Source organism: Xenopus laevis, chromosome 4L, assembly GCF_017654675.1.
Source record: "Xenopus laevis strain J_2021 chromosome 4L, Xenopus_laevis_v10.1, whole genome shotgun sequence".
In the NCBI taxonomy this organism is placed as follows: Eukaryota; Metazoa; Chordata; class Amphibia; order Anura; family Pipidae; genus Xenopus; species Xenopus laevis.
Genome location: NC_054377.1, coordinates 8,459,937 through 8,478,683, shown reverse-complemented (window position 1 = coordinate 8,478,683; position 18,747 = coordinate 8,459,937). Strand labels below are relative to the sequence as shown.

The window sequence follows — 18,747 nt, the reverse complement described above, 5'->3', positions numbered from 1 at the left end:
AATGATCAAAGTAGAGAGACCGGGGGACAGATGTAATTTTGGGCTGAGACGGATACATGGGATAAATTAAAAATTGGTGAGGCAGAGGGACAGAGCGGAAAATAAAAATCGGGCTGAGACAGGGACACAGGGATAAAGAAAAAAAATCAGGCTGAGAGAGAGATACAAGGAAAAAGTAAATATTGGGGTGGCAGAGGGACAAAGGGGATAAAGTAAAAATTGGGCTGAGAGAGGTTTAAAGGGAATAAAGTAAAAATTGGGCTGAGAGAGGTTTAAAGGGAATAAAGTAAAAATCGGGTTGAGAGGGGATTCAAACCTATGACCTTCCATTATCAAAACCAATTCCCTAACCACTACTCTACAATAGGGCTACAGCTTTCTTTGCAGAAGATACACGTAGAAAAATGATCACAGTAGAGAGACCGGGGGACAGATGTACACATGGGATAATGTAAAAATTGGGGAGGCAGAGGGAAAGAGCAGAAAATAAAAATTGAGCTGAGACAGTGACACAGAGTTAAAATAAAAATCGGGCTGAGACAAGGACACAGGGATAAAGTTAAAATCGAGCTGACACAGGGACACAGGGATAAAGTAAAAATCGAGCTGACACAGGGATACAGGGATAAAGTAAAAATCGGGCTGAGACAGGGACACAGGGATAAAGAAAAAAAATTGGGCTGAGAGAGGTTTAAAGGGAATAAAGTAAAAATTGGGCTGAGAGAGGTTTAAAGGGAATAAAGTAAAAATCGGGTTGAGAGGGGATTCAAACCTATGACCTTCCATTATCAAAACCAATTCCCTAACCACTACTCTACAATAGGGCTACAGCTTTCTTTGCAGAAGATACACGTAGAAAAATGATCACAGTAGAGAGACCGGGGGACAGATGTACACATGGGATAATGTAAAAATTGGGGAGGCAGAGGGAAAGAGCAGAAAATAAAAATTGAGCTGAGACAGTGACACAGGGTTAAAATAAAAATCGGGCTGAGACAAGGACACAGGGATAAAGTAAAAATCGAGCTGACACAGGGACACAGGGATAAAGTAAAAATCGAGCTGACACAGGGACACAGGGATAAAGTAAAAATCGGGCTGAGACAGGGACACAGGGAAAAAGTAAATATTGGGGAGGCAGAGGGACAAAGGGTATAAAGTAAAAAATTGGGCTGAGAGGTTTAAAGGGAATAAAGTAAAAATCAGGTTGAGAGGGGATTCAAACCTATGACCTTCCATTATCAAAACCAATCCTCTAACCACTACACTACTATTGGGCTATAGCTTTTGGTGCAGAAGATACACGGAGGAAAATAGAGAGACCGGGGAACAAATGTAAGTTCGGGCTGAGACGGACACATGGGATAATGCAAAAATTGGGGAGGCAGAGGGACAGAGCGCAAAATAAAAATTGGCTGAGAGAGGGACAAAGGAGATAAAGTGAAAATTAGGCAGAGGGGGGATTCAAAACTATGACTTTAAATTACCAAAAGCAGCACCCTAACCACACTTCACTACAATATGGCTATAGCTCTGTTTGTAGTGTGAAAGATACCCTGAGGCAGATGAAAAAAATAGAGATATGGGACAGATATAATATTGGTCTGAGATGGACACAGGAGATTAAGTAAAAATCGGGGAGAAAGTAAAAATGGATCTGAGAGGGAGACGTGTATTAAAGATGTACACTGTAAATGAAGTGCCGATCAGGCGCCACCTGGTGGCCGTTTGTGTAATTGCGCCTATTTTAATTTATGCTCCTCTCTTTGGAGAACGTCGGGGCATCGTGTTTCCCTGCATGTGACGCGACTAGCGCATTTATCTTGATCCGTTACAGCGCGCCAGATGTACAATTCTTTCTGGCTCCATCTGTATAAATACCCCCAGAACTCACAAACAGATGGCACAGGGGCAAGTACATGTATAAATACCCCCAGAACTCACAAACAGATGGCACAGGGGCAAGTACATGTATAAATACCCCCAGAACTCACAAACAGATGGTACAGTGGCAAGTACATGTATAAATACCCCCAGAACTCACAAACAGATGGCACAGGGGCAAGTACATGTATAAATACCCCCAGAACTCACAAACAGATGGCACAGGGGCAAGTACATGTATAAATACCCCCAGAACTCACAAACAGATGGTACAGTGGCAAGTACATGCATAAATACCCCCAGAACTCACAAACAGATGGCACAGGGGCAAGTACATGTATAAATACCCCCAGAACTCACAAACAGATGGCACAGGGGCAAGTACATGTATAAATACCCCAGAACTCACAAACAGATGGTACAGTGGCAAGTACATGCATAAATACCCCCAGAACTCACAAACAGATGGCACAGGGGCAAGTACATGTATAAATACCCCCAGAACTCACAAGTACAAGGCTGCAGACTGCAATAAATAGGGCTTTCCTTCCTTCGTTTTCTCCCGCGCTGCAATCTGTGCTACTGGCCAATCAGATGCTCCCTGGCTGCTCTCTCTCTCTGTCACAGCTGAAATAATACGATCCGGCAGCACCGTGACAAGGGAGGGGGGAGCGAGCACCTAGGGAAGGAGCTAAAAGAAAACTCTGCTGCACAGAAGAAAAATCTTCGAGGGATCGCGACAGAAACCACAGTAAGCTGGGGCCAATGCACGAACAGGTGGAAACTTATGTGCACAGTCCCAGGGGGGGGCACTGCCCCCTCTTGCCCCCCTCTGCGGACGCCCATGCTCATATGTATACAAAAGCTCAGAATTACAGAAAGGCCATCTCCCATAGACACCATTTTATCAAAATAATCCAAATTTTTAAAAATGATTTCCTTTTTCTCGTTAATAATAAAACGGTAGCTTGTACTTGATCCCAACTAAGATATAATTAATCCTTGTTGAAAGCACAACCAGCCTATTGGGTTTAATTAGGGGGTTTATTTATCAAGTTTCGAATTTATCTCAGTATTTCTAAGATAAAAATGCGAGCAACTCCGAATTCCCTAATGGACCTTATTTATCATTCAAAAAAATAGGTTTGGGCTAAGTTTTATGACTTTTCCGCAAAAAACGAAAATTATTCGTGGTTTTCTGTCTTTTTGGTCCAAAATCCCCGAAATCATGGGATATCGGTACTGACAGCAGCGCAGACACTGGGACCTTCCCCATTGACTAATACAGGACCCCAAGAGCTTTGAGATGTCGGGTTTTCGGATTCAAAGTTTTCATACCATCGGACTTTAATAAATCCCGAAAAATTTGGATTTTTATTTTAAGGTTTTCGTGTATTCAAAGCTTAATAAATAACCCCCTTAATGTTTACATGATTTTCTAGTAGTCTTGGGTATTAAGATCCAAATTTTGGAAAGATCCGTAATCCTGAAAGCCCCGGGTCCCAAGCATTCTGGATTACAGGTCCCATACCTGTATACCCTAGCTTCACAATGCATAAAAAATATCAAATACAAATGGTATCATTATATTACCCAAAAGGAAATATAGTAGGCTAGGAATAGTTGCTGCATATTTGGACACTGCACTATTCAGCCCTGTATAATGTATTTTTGTGGCATCTGTTATTGGACATTTTATATACAACAAGCTCAGGGGTTACTTGGAAAACCCGGAGCCGTTCTCTTCTAAATCTGGACAAACACCCAAAGTAACTGAATCCTATTCCGGGTTTCTAGGCAAGCAGTATTCAGGCTCATTAACTGCACATGGTTGGAAGTAATTGCTAACGTGCATGTACTGAACACTTACTGGGAATGTCTGTTTTTCTGACAAAAGGGGAGATTTTGTAAGCGTTACAATATTTGGGAACTTGCAATGGGATCCAGCTTTTCATTGAAAGGACATACCCTTACCTGAGAACAACTACAAATGATTTAGATCTTCCAGACATAAAGGCAGAGAATGTGCTGAAAGTTAATCTGCGTCACTTCAGGCGAGAGACTGGGAGTTGCCGGCATGTTGCAAGAAACATACGGTTTCATTCAACTTAATACGTTAAATTTCACCGTTGCCTTGCGCTGATACTGAGGTACCTATGATAATGGCTGCTAAACTGGATGAGCGAGTGCATGAAGCTCCGATACCCATGAACAACATAAACATGGATTTGCTAAGCCAGGTTGGACTTACTAATGTAAGTAATTACAAACAATATGGCCTAAACTGCCTCGATATCCTAACAAATTCCAGAAGGGCTGCTGTAAACTGGAGTAGACTTACTTTTTATTGGACTTGCAGGGCTCGGTTTACTTAATATGCCAGGGAATATTTTTAATATCAGTCAGGGCTTGCCTGGGATTTGCCAGTTAGTAAGTCAAAAATTATTTTAAAGGGAAAATGTGGCTTATGAATAAGTGAAGTTTAAAGAATACTCTTCTTTCTAATATTAAATATTTGGTACAAGATGCAATGTCATTAAAGTAAAACTGAATATTCCCCCATGAAGTTTTGCTGTGCAGTCCTGTGCTTATGCTTAGACAGGTTGCACTTATTCATTTTTTTTTTTTTTTTTAGCTCTCCAGGCTGGGATTTAAACTACAGGTATGGGATCTGTTATACAGAAAGCTCTGAATTATAGGAAGGCCCTGACCCGTTTTAATGAAATAATTCAGATTTTTAAAAATTTCCCTTTACTCAGTAATAATACAAAAAATACTATTGTGTTTTGATCGGAACTAAGATATAATTAATCCTCATTTGAGGCAAAACAGTCCAATTTTGTTCATGTTTAGTAGACTTAGTAGTAAGCATGGTGATCCAAATTACAGAAATCTGGAAAGCCCCAGGACCCGAGTATTCTGGATAATAGGTCCCATACCTGTAAGGCTTTTAATGAAACATTGAAAGATGAATTAAGGCTTTGTTTAGCCTTAATACAGGTGTGGGATCTGTTATCCAGAAAGCCAGATAGCTCAGAAGACTGTCTCTCATAGACTCCATTTTATCCAAATAATTCATTTTTTTAAACGATTTCCTTTTTCTGTGTAATAATAAAACAGTAACTTGTACTTGATCCCAACTGAGCTATAATTAATCGTTATTGGGAGCAAAACTAGCCTATTGGGTTTATTTAATGTTTAAATAATAATTTAGTAGACTTCGATATGAAGTTTCAAATTACGGAATTTTACCTGTACAAAGATAAGTGTTAAAAATAGGGATGCACCGAATCCAGGATTCGGTTCGGGATTCGGCCTTTTTCAGATGGATTTGGATTCGGGCAAAACAAATCCGAATCCTAATTCGCATATGCAATTTAGGGGCAGGCAGGGAAATCGCGTGACTTTTGTCACAAAACAAGGAAGTAAAAAATGTTTTTCCCCTCCCATCCTAATTTGCATATGCAAATTAGGATTCTGATCGGTATTCGGTCAAATCTTTCACAAAGGATTCAGGGGTTCCGCCAAATTCAAAATAGTGGATTCACTGCATCCCTAGTTAAAAATACCAATACAACTGCAATCTCAAAATGATTGTACTTCCCAGCAACCCAAGAGGGACAAATGCAATCTATAGCAATAGAGACCAGCAAGGGACATAAATAAAATATCTACATCACACACCAATAGTTAAACCGAACAGGAACTTTCCAATTTATTGCAGTACCACATTTGGCCACCAGACATGCTGGTATGATGCTGAGCTTTGAAAAGGAAAATCTTTTTATAATACTTTAAATTTTTACAGTTTCGTTTATTGGTATCTTTAAATGATTAGGTTAAGGGAATATTCTGCATAATACATTGTTGTAATGTCCCTTGTCAGGCTAAGCATTATGGGAATTGTCATCATGTTAGAGACCGGCCTTTTTCCACCGCACCATATGTGTGAGTTACAGACGGCACCTGAAGCAGTGGATGATGAGGGAGAGTTTCCGTTGTTGTGGCATGATATCTATAAAGAACTATAAACATTGTTGTTACAGTGAACATGTTTAGATTTGTCTCTTACGTATTTGATGCGGTCAGACTTGATCTATGATTTTATTGGAAGCAGTTACTATTCTCTGTCTTGTTTGGGAAATGTCCTCCACTTTCTACAGATTCAAATGCAGTTTAAGGGCTCTTACTCACGAGCCGTTGTAGCTGCGCTCCCCTGCGTTCTGTTTTTCTGCGTTCAGCCGCAGGGGATCCGCAGGAAGACGCATTACATTTTTTCCAATGGGGTTCAAACAGGCGCCGAACGCAGGAAAAATGCAGCATGTTGCGTCTCAACCTGCGTTCGGCGCCTGTGTGAGTACAGCCCCATTGGAAAAAATGTAAAGTGTCTATTCCTGCGGATCCCCTGCAGCTGAACGCAGAAAAACGGAACGCAGGGGAGCGCAGCTACAACCACTCGTGAGTAAGAGCCCTAAATTATGCTAGCTTCAGCGCAAGAGAATCTGATGTCTATTATCGCCTTTAAAGGGAGTTTTTCACCTTTAAATTCACTTTTAGTATGATGTGGAAGAGGATGATACTCTGAGACAATTTCTAATTTCACCTTTTGTTTGTGGTTTTTCATACCTCCCAACTGTCCTGTTTTTAGACGGGACAGTCCCTCTTTTTAAAGCTCAACCCACAGTCCCTCGTTTGTACTGGAAAGTCACGATTTTCTCTGCACTGAACAGGCAGAAAAAGAAACAATGTTTCTAACTTGATTGGCTTTTGGCAGAGAGCCCAGAACAGCCACAGCTGCAGATAAAGATACTTTTGTAACAATTTTGAGATAAGCAAATAAGTAATTGTAACAATATAACAGGTCTCTTCGGAGATGTTAAAGCTTAAAGGGCAATTCACCTTCATTAGCAAAACTGTAATAACTGAAAAAAACACCGAAATATGTTCAAACTTTCATAACCTGCCAAATTTTGTAAAATGAACATGGTAATTAAGGGGTTTGGCCACAAAAATGGGCATGGTCAACTTTTTATTTCCAAAATGTTGGGAGGTATGGTTTTTGAGCTATTTAGATTTTTTTTTAGCAGCTCTCCAGTTTGCAATTTCAGCCATCTGGTTGCTAGCATCCAAATTACCCTAGCAACATGGCATTGATTTGAATAAGAGACTGGAGTAGGAATAGTAGAGGACCTGAATAGAAAGATGAGTAATTAAAAAAAGTAGCAATGAAAATACATTTGTAGCTTTACTGAGCATTTGTGTTTGATGGGGTGAGTGTCCCCTCCCATTTGAAAGCTGAAAAGAGTCATAAGAAGTTAATTAATGAAATAATAAAAATTTTAAATTAAAAAACTGTAAAAGAAAAAAATGAAGGCCAATTAAAAGGTTTTTTAGAATTGGGCAATCTTTAGTATACTAAAACTTAACTTAAAGGCGAACCACCCCTTTACGGGGTACTTTTATAGTTGAGAGTTTGGTTTTAGAACTTCCTGACAAACTGCTAGGGTTGCTACTTACTGTATCTGCTTTTGACCCGGACAAACCGTTTTTTTGGAGGTATATAGGGAGCTCTGAACAAATTGCCCTGTTTGTAAAGGAAGGGGGAGTAGAGTTCAGTGAATTTAGCCCAACTTTCAAATTGGTGCTTTAGAATGGCAAAAAAAATAGGATCATATGGATTTTTAAAAATTTAAAAAAAGTAGGCAGAATATAATTTCAGTTCTGTTTTAATGTGCTAATTTTTAGAAACTGTTTTTAGGTGTATACTGTCCCTTTAAAAGAGAAGACATCTAGGTTTTTTAGGGATGCACTGAATCCAGGATTCGGTTCGGGTTTTGGCCAGGATTCAACCTTTTCCAGCAGGATTCGGTCAAATCCTTGTGTCTGGCTGAACCGAATCCTAATTTGCATATGCAAATTAGGGGGAAAGGGAAATCACTTGACTTTTCACATTTTGCCCCACTTTTTTTTCCTGCATCTGCAAATTCGGATTCGGTTCGGTATTTGGCCAAATCTTTCACGAAGAAATCGGCCGAATCCCAAATAGTGGATTCGTTGCATCCCTATTTTTTTTTTTTTTTAATTAATATATCTGTAAAGGGCTGTCACTACAATTATTCTTTACAGTGATAATAGAAATGGTTGTAGTAAAAAATCAAAACTTGTCCGCAGAGCTTCCAGTTGCAAGTGTAGAGAGGGAAAGAGAGATAAGAACGCAAAGAACTGAGTGCAGCAGATGGCAGTGCCTGACTACTTTGCGAGTCATTCCTTATGGGTGTGGAGAAATGCGAGCGCATGAAATAGTTCATTCACAAGGTGCTGCTGCATGAGTTTCCCTGAGACCTGCGCTGTGCCTACTCTGGGCTCCACTGAAACTCTTAGAGATGTTTGTATTGTGTGTAAACCATTTGCGTTTATGAGGGGGTGTTAGATGACACTGGAGCCCACCCACCTCTAACTGCTGGATACGGTTAGATTTCCTGAGTCGCACACTGCTGCTCTCATTTCTTCCCAAGTCTTGGAGACAGAAGGACGAGAAGATATTTCGACTTTGATTCCAGACCAAGTTTTCCTTGTATCAATGGTTACTGTCACAGTGAGTATTAAGTTATCTTCTGGAGGTCTGTGCTTGTAGTAAAAGTATTCACATACCCTTTTTGCTGTATTTGAAATTGTTTTGAGATTTCTCATTGCATTTTTTGTGTGTTTCCTGAATACAATATAAGGTTTATTTTTCTATAATTTTCTTGAGATATATTTGTTCAAAACCAACATTTGAATGTTCCTTCAGTTGATACTGTTAACACTTGGATTTTACATAGATATAGCATTTACCATGACGATGGTCGTGTTCATCTATGGCTTGCACTGTTCTATGTATCACTGACTGAGGCGTTGTTCACTTTTTATAACAAACACAAAGTGACACTTCACATCCAACTGCTTTAGGAGAAACTGAAGTTGTGCAGTAGATACAAAATGGAAATATTTATACGGAGGCATAAAAAAAGTGCCATCTCTGGAAGGTTTCAATGATATTGAATGTAAGGAGGGATACCGGAGCTACTGGATAGGTTTATAAGGAGAGAGATCATTTTTTACTTGTGTAAGGCAATCCCTTTCACAAAGTGAAAAGAAACCCTACAAACTGAATATGGCCAAAAATGTCATATTTTATATAGTGAACTTATTGCAGCAGTCTAATGTGTCGGCTTGTCAATAGCAGCAATGATCCAGGACTTCAAACTTGTCACAGGGGGTCACCATCTTGGAAAGTGTCTGTGACACTCACATGCTCAGTGGGCTCTGATTGGCTGTTGAGAAGCTAAGCTTAGGGCTCGTCACTAATTATCCAGCAGAAAATGAGCTTCCCTGGCTGTAATATAAGCTGATGCTACAGGTTTGCTGATTATTAAATTCTGATGCTAATTGCACTGGTTTCTGTGCTGCCATGTAGTAATTATCTGTATTAATTACTAATCAGCCTTATATTGTGACATTTCTATTCTATGTGTACTGTATATTGTGAGTGGGTCCCTAAGCTCAGTAAGTGACAGCAGCACAGAGCATGTGCAGTGAATCAGCAAAAAAAAAATAGGGGAGCTACTGGGGCATCTTTGGAGACACAGATCTTTACTGCTAAAGGGCTGTGGTTGCCTTGGGCTGGTACAGAAGCACAAAACATCATGTACAACATTTCTAGCTACTTCTTTAGTTCTCCTTTAAAGATATTTTCTGCTGCCCTGCTTATCTGAATAAAAAATGAACAAAGCAGGAACTGAGCTGTTACAAAATGTACATGTGTGCCGGGTGCTCTTGATAGCAGCTTTAAGTTTTCTGTGCTGCTGTTATCCTACATGAAGCATCAAAACCACACATCCAAATAGAACATTTTTAAACATATTGAGGCAAGGAGAACAAACTGACTGAATAAGATAAAGGCACATGAAAATGTTATGAAATGGGCCATTTGCTGTACACACGGGGCATCATATCTAACAAAGTAACATTACCTATCACTGGAAATACTAGAGATCACACTGCCTCGCAGAGATAAACCAGTGTATGTATGCTGTTGAGGCGCAAGACATGGTCATACTTAAAGGGGAGCTATCGTGAAAATTTTATATAAACTTCCTCATACTGAAGTTAGAAACTTTCTAAATACAATCCGTTAAATATTCTGCATTGTTTCTGAATTAATCAAGTTTATATTCAAGATCCCTCTCTCAGCATCTGTTTCTCTTCATTCTGTCTTCATGCAGCAGTTGGGTGTCAGGTATTCATTGACAGTTAGATCCAATATATCTTATAGGGGGGCTCCTAATACATCTTCTAGGCAAAAGGAAGCCCCCCCCTATAAGATATATTTGATAATTTATCTGACGCCCAACTGCTGCATGAATGAGAGTGAGACAGAATGAGGAGAAACAGATGCTGAGAGAGGAATAGTGAAGATAAACTTGATTATTTCAGAAAAGGTATAGAATGTTTAATTTATTTAGAAAGTTTCTTATTTCAGTATGCTAAAGCTAATATGACATTTTCATTTTTGCGATGGTTCCCCTTTAATATACATAGAATACACAGAAGCCATGAATATCTTGTAAATGATATCCTTATAAACAGTGAGTTCTGATGTCATTTCTGTCACATGACTCACTAAAACTTTTGTATTATAATAAACAACAAAGTACCCCCATTTGCAAAATATGTGAATATTATTATATATATTATGTGAATATTAGAAGTTACCTCGGGGGTTCTATGACCTGTATAAACAAACTCGGCCTTCTGCCTCCTACTTTTATATGGTCATGAAACTCGGTAACTTATAATATCCTTATGTTTTACAAGAGGGGGTACTTTATTCACTATATAATACACGAGATATGAATAAATTATATCCTTATAATACACAAAAGCCATGAATATCCTGTAAATTATATCCTTATAAACGGTGAGTTCTGATGTCATCAGTTATAAACGGTGAGTTCTGATGTCATTTCTGTCACATGACTCACTGAAATTTGTGTGTTATAATAAATAAAGTACCCCCAGTTGTAAAGGATATTAGAAGTTACCTCGGGAGTTCCATGACCTTCGGCCTCGTACTTTTATATGGTCATGAAACTCCTCGGTGACTTATAATATCCTTATATTTTACAAGAGGGGGTACTTTATTCACTATATAAACAGTGCTCAGTGATGTCGTCGTTTATAATTGGTGATTAGCGATGTAATTTCTATCGCATGACTCATTAAAACTTGTGTATTATAATAAATAAAGTTCCCCTTGTTGCAAAATATGAGGATATTAGAAGCAACCTCGGAATTCCATGACCTGTGTAAAAACATGGAACGCTTCAGTAACTTATAATATTCTTATATTTTATATTTTATTCACTATATTAAACATTTCATTTGATCCTGCTGTGAAGATGAATTCCAGACACCTGTAATACATACACCAGCCTTTGCTCTAGTCTTTGAGTTTTCTACCGTACCAAAGACTGGGAGCCATGCTTTTGCCCTTTCAGCACACTCTTAAAACATACACATGTATAGCCAAGTCATTTGGTAGTGGCTTAAAAGTTCTGGGGGTTATCCCTTCTGTAAAGCATATGAGAGTGAAATGTCTGTTTTCTTCTAACTGTATAACATTCTTGAGTAAACCATCCTGTGCGCTGCATTCTGTACCAAATGACAAAGTTTATCAGGTTCTGGTAATATTTATAATTCTAGCCTTTGTTTAACTATCAATCACCTGGAGACACATGCTCTTGTTCATATTGTCATCATTTAAAAGTAGCAAAGTGGAATAAGTGATGCACACACACCGTCATTGTATTTAGGAAGAGGTTAAGGATTAGTGTTATAGCATGTATTAATTTTTTTTTATTTTATTGTCTGTTAATTGTGAAATTAACACGTCTTTGGTAGTGCCACAATATACAACTGCTTTTGTCTATGGTAGAAAGCTGATTGTAGTTGTGTTTTAGAAGTAAGGGACTATCAACAGATTGGATATCTCATTAAGGAGGTTGTTCACCTTTAACTTTTAGGGGCAGATTTATCAAAGGTCGAGGTGAATTTTTGAATTAAAGAAATGTAAATTTCAAGCTATTTTTGTGTACCTCGACTAGGGAATAGTCCAAATTCAATTAGAAGAAAATTCGAAATTCCAAAAGAATTCGAATATTCAATTAGAAAAGAATTCGAATAGCAAATGTTTCTTTAAAAATTCGACTTTCGGACCTCCTAAAAACTTCGATTACAATTCGAAATGCGATTTTACTTCAATTCGAATTCGGCTGAATACAGACCTATTCGGCCAGAAAAAAACTGACTTAATTTTGGTAGGTTTTTTTTTAATTCAAATTTCGAAGTTTTTCAAATTCGAAATTCGACCCTTTATAGCTATGCAGCAGTAACCAAGAAGATTCAGATGGCACACACATAGCAAAATGTGCATAAACTTTGTGATTTATTTGGATCTCTGCAAAATCTCTTAAAAATATGCCTTATCTCTTATAAATATGCCCCTTAGTATGATGTAGAGAGGGATATTCTGAGACAATTTGCATTGGTTTTCATTTTTTATTATTTGTGGTTTTTGAGTTCACTTTTTATTCAGCAGCTATTTAAACAATCTGGTTGCTAATGTCCAAATTACCCCAGCAACCATGCACTGATTTGAATAAGAGACTGGAATAGGAGAGAAAGAGGAGTCGTAAAAAGTAGCAATAATCTGTAGCCTTACAGAGCGTTTGTTTTTAAATGGGGTCAGTGACCCCAATTTGAAAGCTGGAAAGAGTCAGAAGAACAAGACAATTAATTTAAAAAATTATAAAAAATGAAGACCAATTGAAAAGTTGCTAAGAATTAGCCATTCTACGACATGGTAAATTAATTGGTTTAGTAAACGGATGGCCATAGAATTGTGTTCAACCTATAATCAGATTTTATAGCTGGATTTATATCCTATTAGAGAGAGAAAGTATATGGTGCTTTCTAACACTCCACCTTTCTTACCATTTGTTGTAAATCATATTGATTTCAATGATGTAAAGAAAGTTACACATTTATTTTCAAACCCAACTACTCAGTGATTCACCTCTTGAGTGTAATGCTTATAGCATGCAGGGCTAGGTTGTTCCACCATGACTCTCTCTATATCCAATAACTAGCCCACTATAAATAAACACAAGTCAATTCATAGGAAGAGTAGGCACATTGCTAATATATTATAGAAGGCTTCTGGTCTAGGAGCATGATAAGGATAGAAGGTGAAGTTCCAATAATAAGTGTGCAACAGAAGTCTTGCCTTTGGGCATTGATATACTGCAGTTATACTTGTCTATTGTTAAAAAGAGGGTCGGTAAATGATACTACTAATATGTTATAAAAATTGTAACTGAATTTGAGACTAATCCGATATAAAATCAAGGGCAGCAGGATTGATGGGGCTTTGAGATCAACACTGGTTTGGCTTCATTTCCTAAGCTCTTACACCAACCTGGCTACAGAGCTGGAGCAAATGCTTAGATCTAGTTCTGGCTCTACAACAGAGCTCAGGAACTTTCACATCAGCTACAATTTTCAACATGGCAGAAGAGGGTTAATTACTAACACTGCATCAAAAAACGAGTTTATACAGTTTGCATTTCCCAACATCTTAGATAGAAATAGGAGCGGTTCCAAAACCCCAAGCTCAGAAGCCTTCACTTCATTCTTACTTCATCTCTCCTCTGGCTACAGCACATAGTTATAAATTATGAGCTTCACTCCTGCTCCAGGTCTGGAGTACTGTCTATCCTGAAGGTTTATTTCACCTTTTGTATCAAGCAATACTTTATACCTGATCTGTTCATCACAGCTTCTTGTTCTGGCTGCAGTTCAGATTGTTTGTTTTTCTTGTGGCTTTGTATAAAATTACTTGAGTAAATAAGCATATGATCAGCAATAAACAATGGTTTGTAAACATTATGGTTCAGTCCAGCTGTTAAAAGGATCTTGTTTTTTTTACTGAATTGGTTTTGTGAAGTGTTTTTGGACCTCAAATGGACTTAAAAAAACAAAATGACACGGGGAGGCACATTTATCAATAGGGATGCACCGAATCCACCATTTTGGATTCGGCATATGCAAATTAGGGGTGGGAAAGGGAAAACATTTTACTTCTATTGTGACAAAATGTCATGCAATTTCCCTCCATGCCCCTAATTTGCATATGCAAATTTGGATTCGTTTCGGCTGGGCAGAAGAATTCGGCTCAATTCGAATCCTGTTGAAAAAGGCAGAATCCAGAATGGATTCAGTGCATGCCTATTTATCAAGGGTCGAATTTCAAATTTATGTGAGATGGTTTTTTTAAACTCCCATAAACTCGAAATTATACCATCGAAATTCTACTATTGAAATTTATTAATAAAATCAAATTTTTTCAACTCTGACGAATTTAAATGAGCTGAATACTCAAATTCGATTCGAAAAACTCTACTATTCAAATTTATAAAAACTCAAATGTCAGGAAGACCCCAAACATCACTAAATTGATCCCTGGGCCTCTCCCATTGACTTATACAGTAACTCTGTTAGTGTATAATGTTTTATGTGGTGAATAGTTGAATTCGAATTCTTAAAGGGCTTGAAATTCCAATTCGAGTTTTGACCAAAAACAAATTTGAAAATTCGAATTTTCACTTCGACCCTTAATAAATCTGCCCCAAAGTGTGAAGATCATGGGTAAAGAACTGTAACCGAAACAGCAGAGAGAGGATGAAAGAGTCCCTTAAAGGGGTTACTTTTAGTATGACATAGTGATATTCTGAGACGATTTGCAATTGGTTTTCATTTTTTATTATTTTAAGGTTTTTGACTTTTTATTCAGCAACTCTTCAATTTGCATTTTAAGCAGTCTGGTTGCTAGGGTGCAAACTCCCCTAGCAACCATGCAATGATTTAAACAAGAGACTGGAATAGGAGAGGCTGAATAGAAAGATGAGGAATACCAAGTAGCAATAACAATACATTTGTTGCCTTATAGAGAGCTTGCTTTTTAGAAGGGGTCAGTGACCCTCATTTGAAAGCCGAAGAAAAAGGCAAATTACTATAAAACTATAAAAAAAAAAACAAATCATGAAACCCAATTTAAAAGTTGCTTAGAATTCGCCATTATAACATACTAAAAGTTACCTTAAAGGCGAATCACCCCTTTTTCTCCAAGCCACGTGAGCATGAAAAGATGCTGCTGGCCACCATACAAAGTTTGGTGCATCAAGGTTGGGGCTTATTCATTTAGGTCTGTTTGAGACTGTAGGTGTAGGATATGAGCAGAGCTCACTGCTTTACTGCTCCAAGAGAGTGTTGGGGAAAGTAAGAAAAGAGTGGCCCATTGAGCACCATAGGTGGTAATTTGCACCCTCCATAGTAAGTACAACTACCAATGTTTTCTCATGTCGTTTTAGAAAGACCATAGGCTCTGGCCCACAGTAATTCACCTTCACTGCTTGTGTTCAATGGTGGTGATCACAATACTGACGTTGGTCACTTGCATTGGACTTAAAAACACTCTTTGAATATAGTTGTATGTTGTACCTTTTTAATATAAAATACCCTTCAATGCAAGGAGAGAAGAACCGGTTCCAGAATGCAGTTATTGTTTGCCCACCATTGATATTAGTGCAAATGTTAGAGTATGTGTGTAATACAGTTTACCACTGATTTTAAACAATGGGGACAATTGTAAAGAAATCTGACAAGGCAGAATAGATCAATTTTAGGCTTAAAGTGGACCTGCCTCCAAGACACAAAAATCTGTATAATAATAGTCCTTTTCAAATTAAACATGAAATCCAAATTCTTTTTTTTATTAAAGCGTTCATAGCTGTTGTAAACTCATTTAAAAATCTGTCAATCAGATATTGTTTGCCCCTCCTCTATGCCTTTTAGGCAAACAATTACTTTCACTTTCCATTCAGCACTTCCTAGATGTCACTGCTCTCCCCACATTCCCCCAGCTCTCTTAATGATTTAATTGTGTAACCAGGGCATGGGGATGGACATTGGGTCCCCCATTCTGGTGCACAAACAAGATTCTGAGATGATACAAGACTTGTCTTAATAACAGTGTCCACAATATGGCTCCTGCCTGCTTGTTATAATTATGAATTCCCAAACTGATGGAAACAAGATTTAAATAATGTATACAGGTGTAATTAAAGTTTATTTTGCTTGACTAACATGATAAAATAGGATTTGGAATAATTATTTTTGCTGACGGGTCCCCTTTAAGTCATTTTTACATGCAAAAGATGATTCCTTTCCAGCTATGAAAAAAAACACAAAGGTTTAGTTTTGACAATGACCAAAAATAATTTGCTGCCTTATGTTGTCTTCATTGCAGTTGCTAAACTCCTTGGAAGCAGATCGGGAAACTGGCTGTAAACATGGCATATTCTTTAAAGACGGGCAGAGGAAAGTGGATTATATCTTGGCATTCACCTACAAGAAGTCTGGCAGCAGAACCCCAAACAAAAAGAACCATCACAATAACTCTGTACATAACTTGCACAGCCCAAAGGATGATCACCATCTGCCTGGGGGAGGTGGTGACCTGGAGGCAATGGAAGCAGAGCCTAAAATGGATTATCATGAAGATGACAAGCGTTTCCGCAGGGAAGAATATGAAGGCAACCTGATCGAGACTGGTCTAGAACTGGAAAGGGATGAAGAGGTAAAAAGGATAAACATTGCTATGTTAAGTGTGTGTAATGTCTGTATTGTAGATTCTGAAATAAACATTTCTCTGATCTGCCACACACACAGTTAGTCAAATCATAACTCTGATTGTTTGGCCCTTCAGTCAAAAATCCAAATAGTTTTGGAGTCTTTCGCGATTCATCTTGTGACCTGAGCCATAGGGTAGAGCTTGCCGGAGCATCTGTAATATAATATGCAGCTTGCATGCAGCTCCGTTATCACGTGTGCTGAGAAACGAATAAACGCAGCTGAACAGCCACCAGTGCATCATGTACAAAGTGACTCAATCTCTAAAGCTGGTAAACACAACTCGTGTGCTTTCCCCTAAAGCTCTTTCTCTTAGGCGTATGCTTAGCCTGCCTTGCTTCAGTCTTCTGACCCAGGGACGCTTGCACAGCCCTAATCTCATGCTACTGGGGTGGGACCAACCATCTACTGTCTCTAGGAGGCTCTAGAAACTGTCATCGTTAACACCATACACACACACACAGGAGCTTATTTATTAAAGTGGACCTGCCACCCAGACACACACAGCTGTATAATAAAAGTCCTTTTCAAATTAAACATGAAATCCAATTTCTATTTTTTATTAAAGCATTCATAGCTGTTATAAGCTCATTTAAACATCTCAGCTGTCAATCAAATATTGTCTGCCCCTCCTCTATGCCTTAAGCATAGAGGCGGGGCAGACAATTACTTTCACTTTCCATTCAGCACTTCCTAGAAATCACTGCTCTCCCTACATTCCCCCCCATTCTCTTCACCATTTAATTGTGTAACCAGGGCATGGGGATGAATTAACTTTAATCTCACCTGGGTCAATTTAATCCTGGTTATTTAAGTTAACTTCTTAATTTCATTTGAAGCACTAGCACTTTATAGCACAATATTAATTAATCCTGTTACATGATTTTTAATTGCTAATGAATTATTAGCACCTAGCACATAGCACTTTATTGGGTAACCCAGCAATGGCTGCCCAATAATTGAAGCAACACTGGGTTAGTAACCGTTAACGAAACTGTTAATAAACTCTGACACTGCTGCACTAATACTTGAATTTTCTTTAATTGGTGGCCAATTGAATAGAGAGGGGTTTTACTTCTTTTCATTTCTATAACACATTATTTTGGTAATCACACCTCTTTCGTTCGGAAAACGTATTGCTTTTTTAGGAAGGTACACTGAACAATTCTTTCTTTATAGGGCATGGGGATGGACATCAGGTCCCCCATTCTGGTGCACAAACAAGATTCTGAGATGATACAAGGCTTGTCTTAATAACCGTGCCCACAAAATGGCTCCTGCCTGCTTGTTATAATTATGAATTCCCAGACTGAAGGAAACAAGATTCAAATAATTTGCATAGTGTAATTAAAGTTCATTTTGCTTGACTAATGTGATAAAATAGGACTTTGAATAATTTTTTTGGGTGACGGGTCCCCTTTAAAGTTTGAATGCCAAACTTTTTTACCATAAAATTTTAAGTGAAAAAAACCTTACATTTTTCGGTATTTATTATACTAATGAGGATGGAAAAAGTCAGAATCTGAAAATCTGGCATCTCAGACCTGCCGAGGTTGTATATAAGTCAATGGGAGAAGTCACGAAAATATCCTGATCTGCGCTGGATTTTGCGCAATAATCCGAAGATTTCGTTGTTTTCGGCAAAAATCTGAAAAAATTTATACGATTTGAATTTTCTGCGGATTTCACGTTTTTTCCGAGATTTTTTTATTTTATTTATTTATTTATTTTTTTTTTTTACGACCAGGAATTTTTCAGGAGAATGGATTAGTAAACATGGGGAAATAACCTGTGCGCATTGAAATGAAATTACTTGCTAATGTGCTAAACCTGGCTGTCTATTTGGTGTGGGGTTTCTCTCTCTTATAAGCAGTTTTTTTAAATATTTTATTTTCCCGTAAATAGAAGATAAAAGTAGAAGAGCACAGTATATTATATACCCAGAATATTCCTTATACAGATATGTTATATTTATATGAAAGTAAGTTACCAGATGACTTATTATATCTCAGGCACAAGACATACTCCAGTTACCCATAACTAGCCGTGCCACTGTATGATGTGATCTATTTT

At 38.0% G+C, this 18,747-nt stretch overlaps 1 protein-coding gene across 8 annotated transcripts in view; it reads left to right on the top strand.

Annotated features, from left to right (window-relative positions):
- ano1.L (anoctamin 1, calcium activated chloride channel L homeolog) overlaps positions 1 to 18,747 on the top strand; it is a 120,565-nt gene that overhangs the window by 58,043 nt on the left and 43,775 nt on the right. For 6 of the 8 annotated variants that reach the window (XM_041589099.1, XM_041589096.1, XM_041589097.1 and 3 more), the window contains exon 3: positions 16,292 to 16,621. In XM_041589099.1, the coding sequence (XP_041445033.1) occupies positions 16,292 to 16,621 (330 nt within the window). 8 annotated transcript variants of the gene reach the window in all.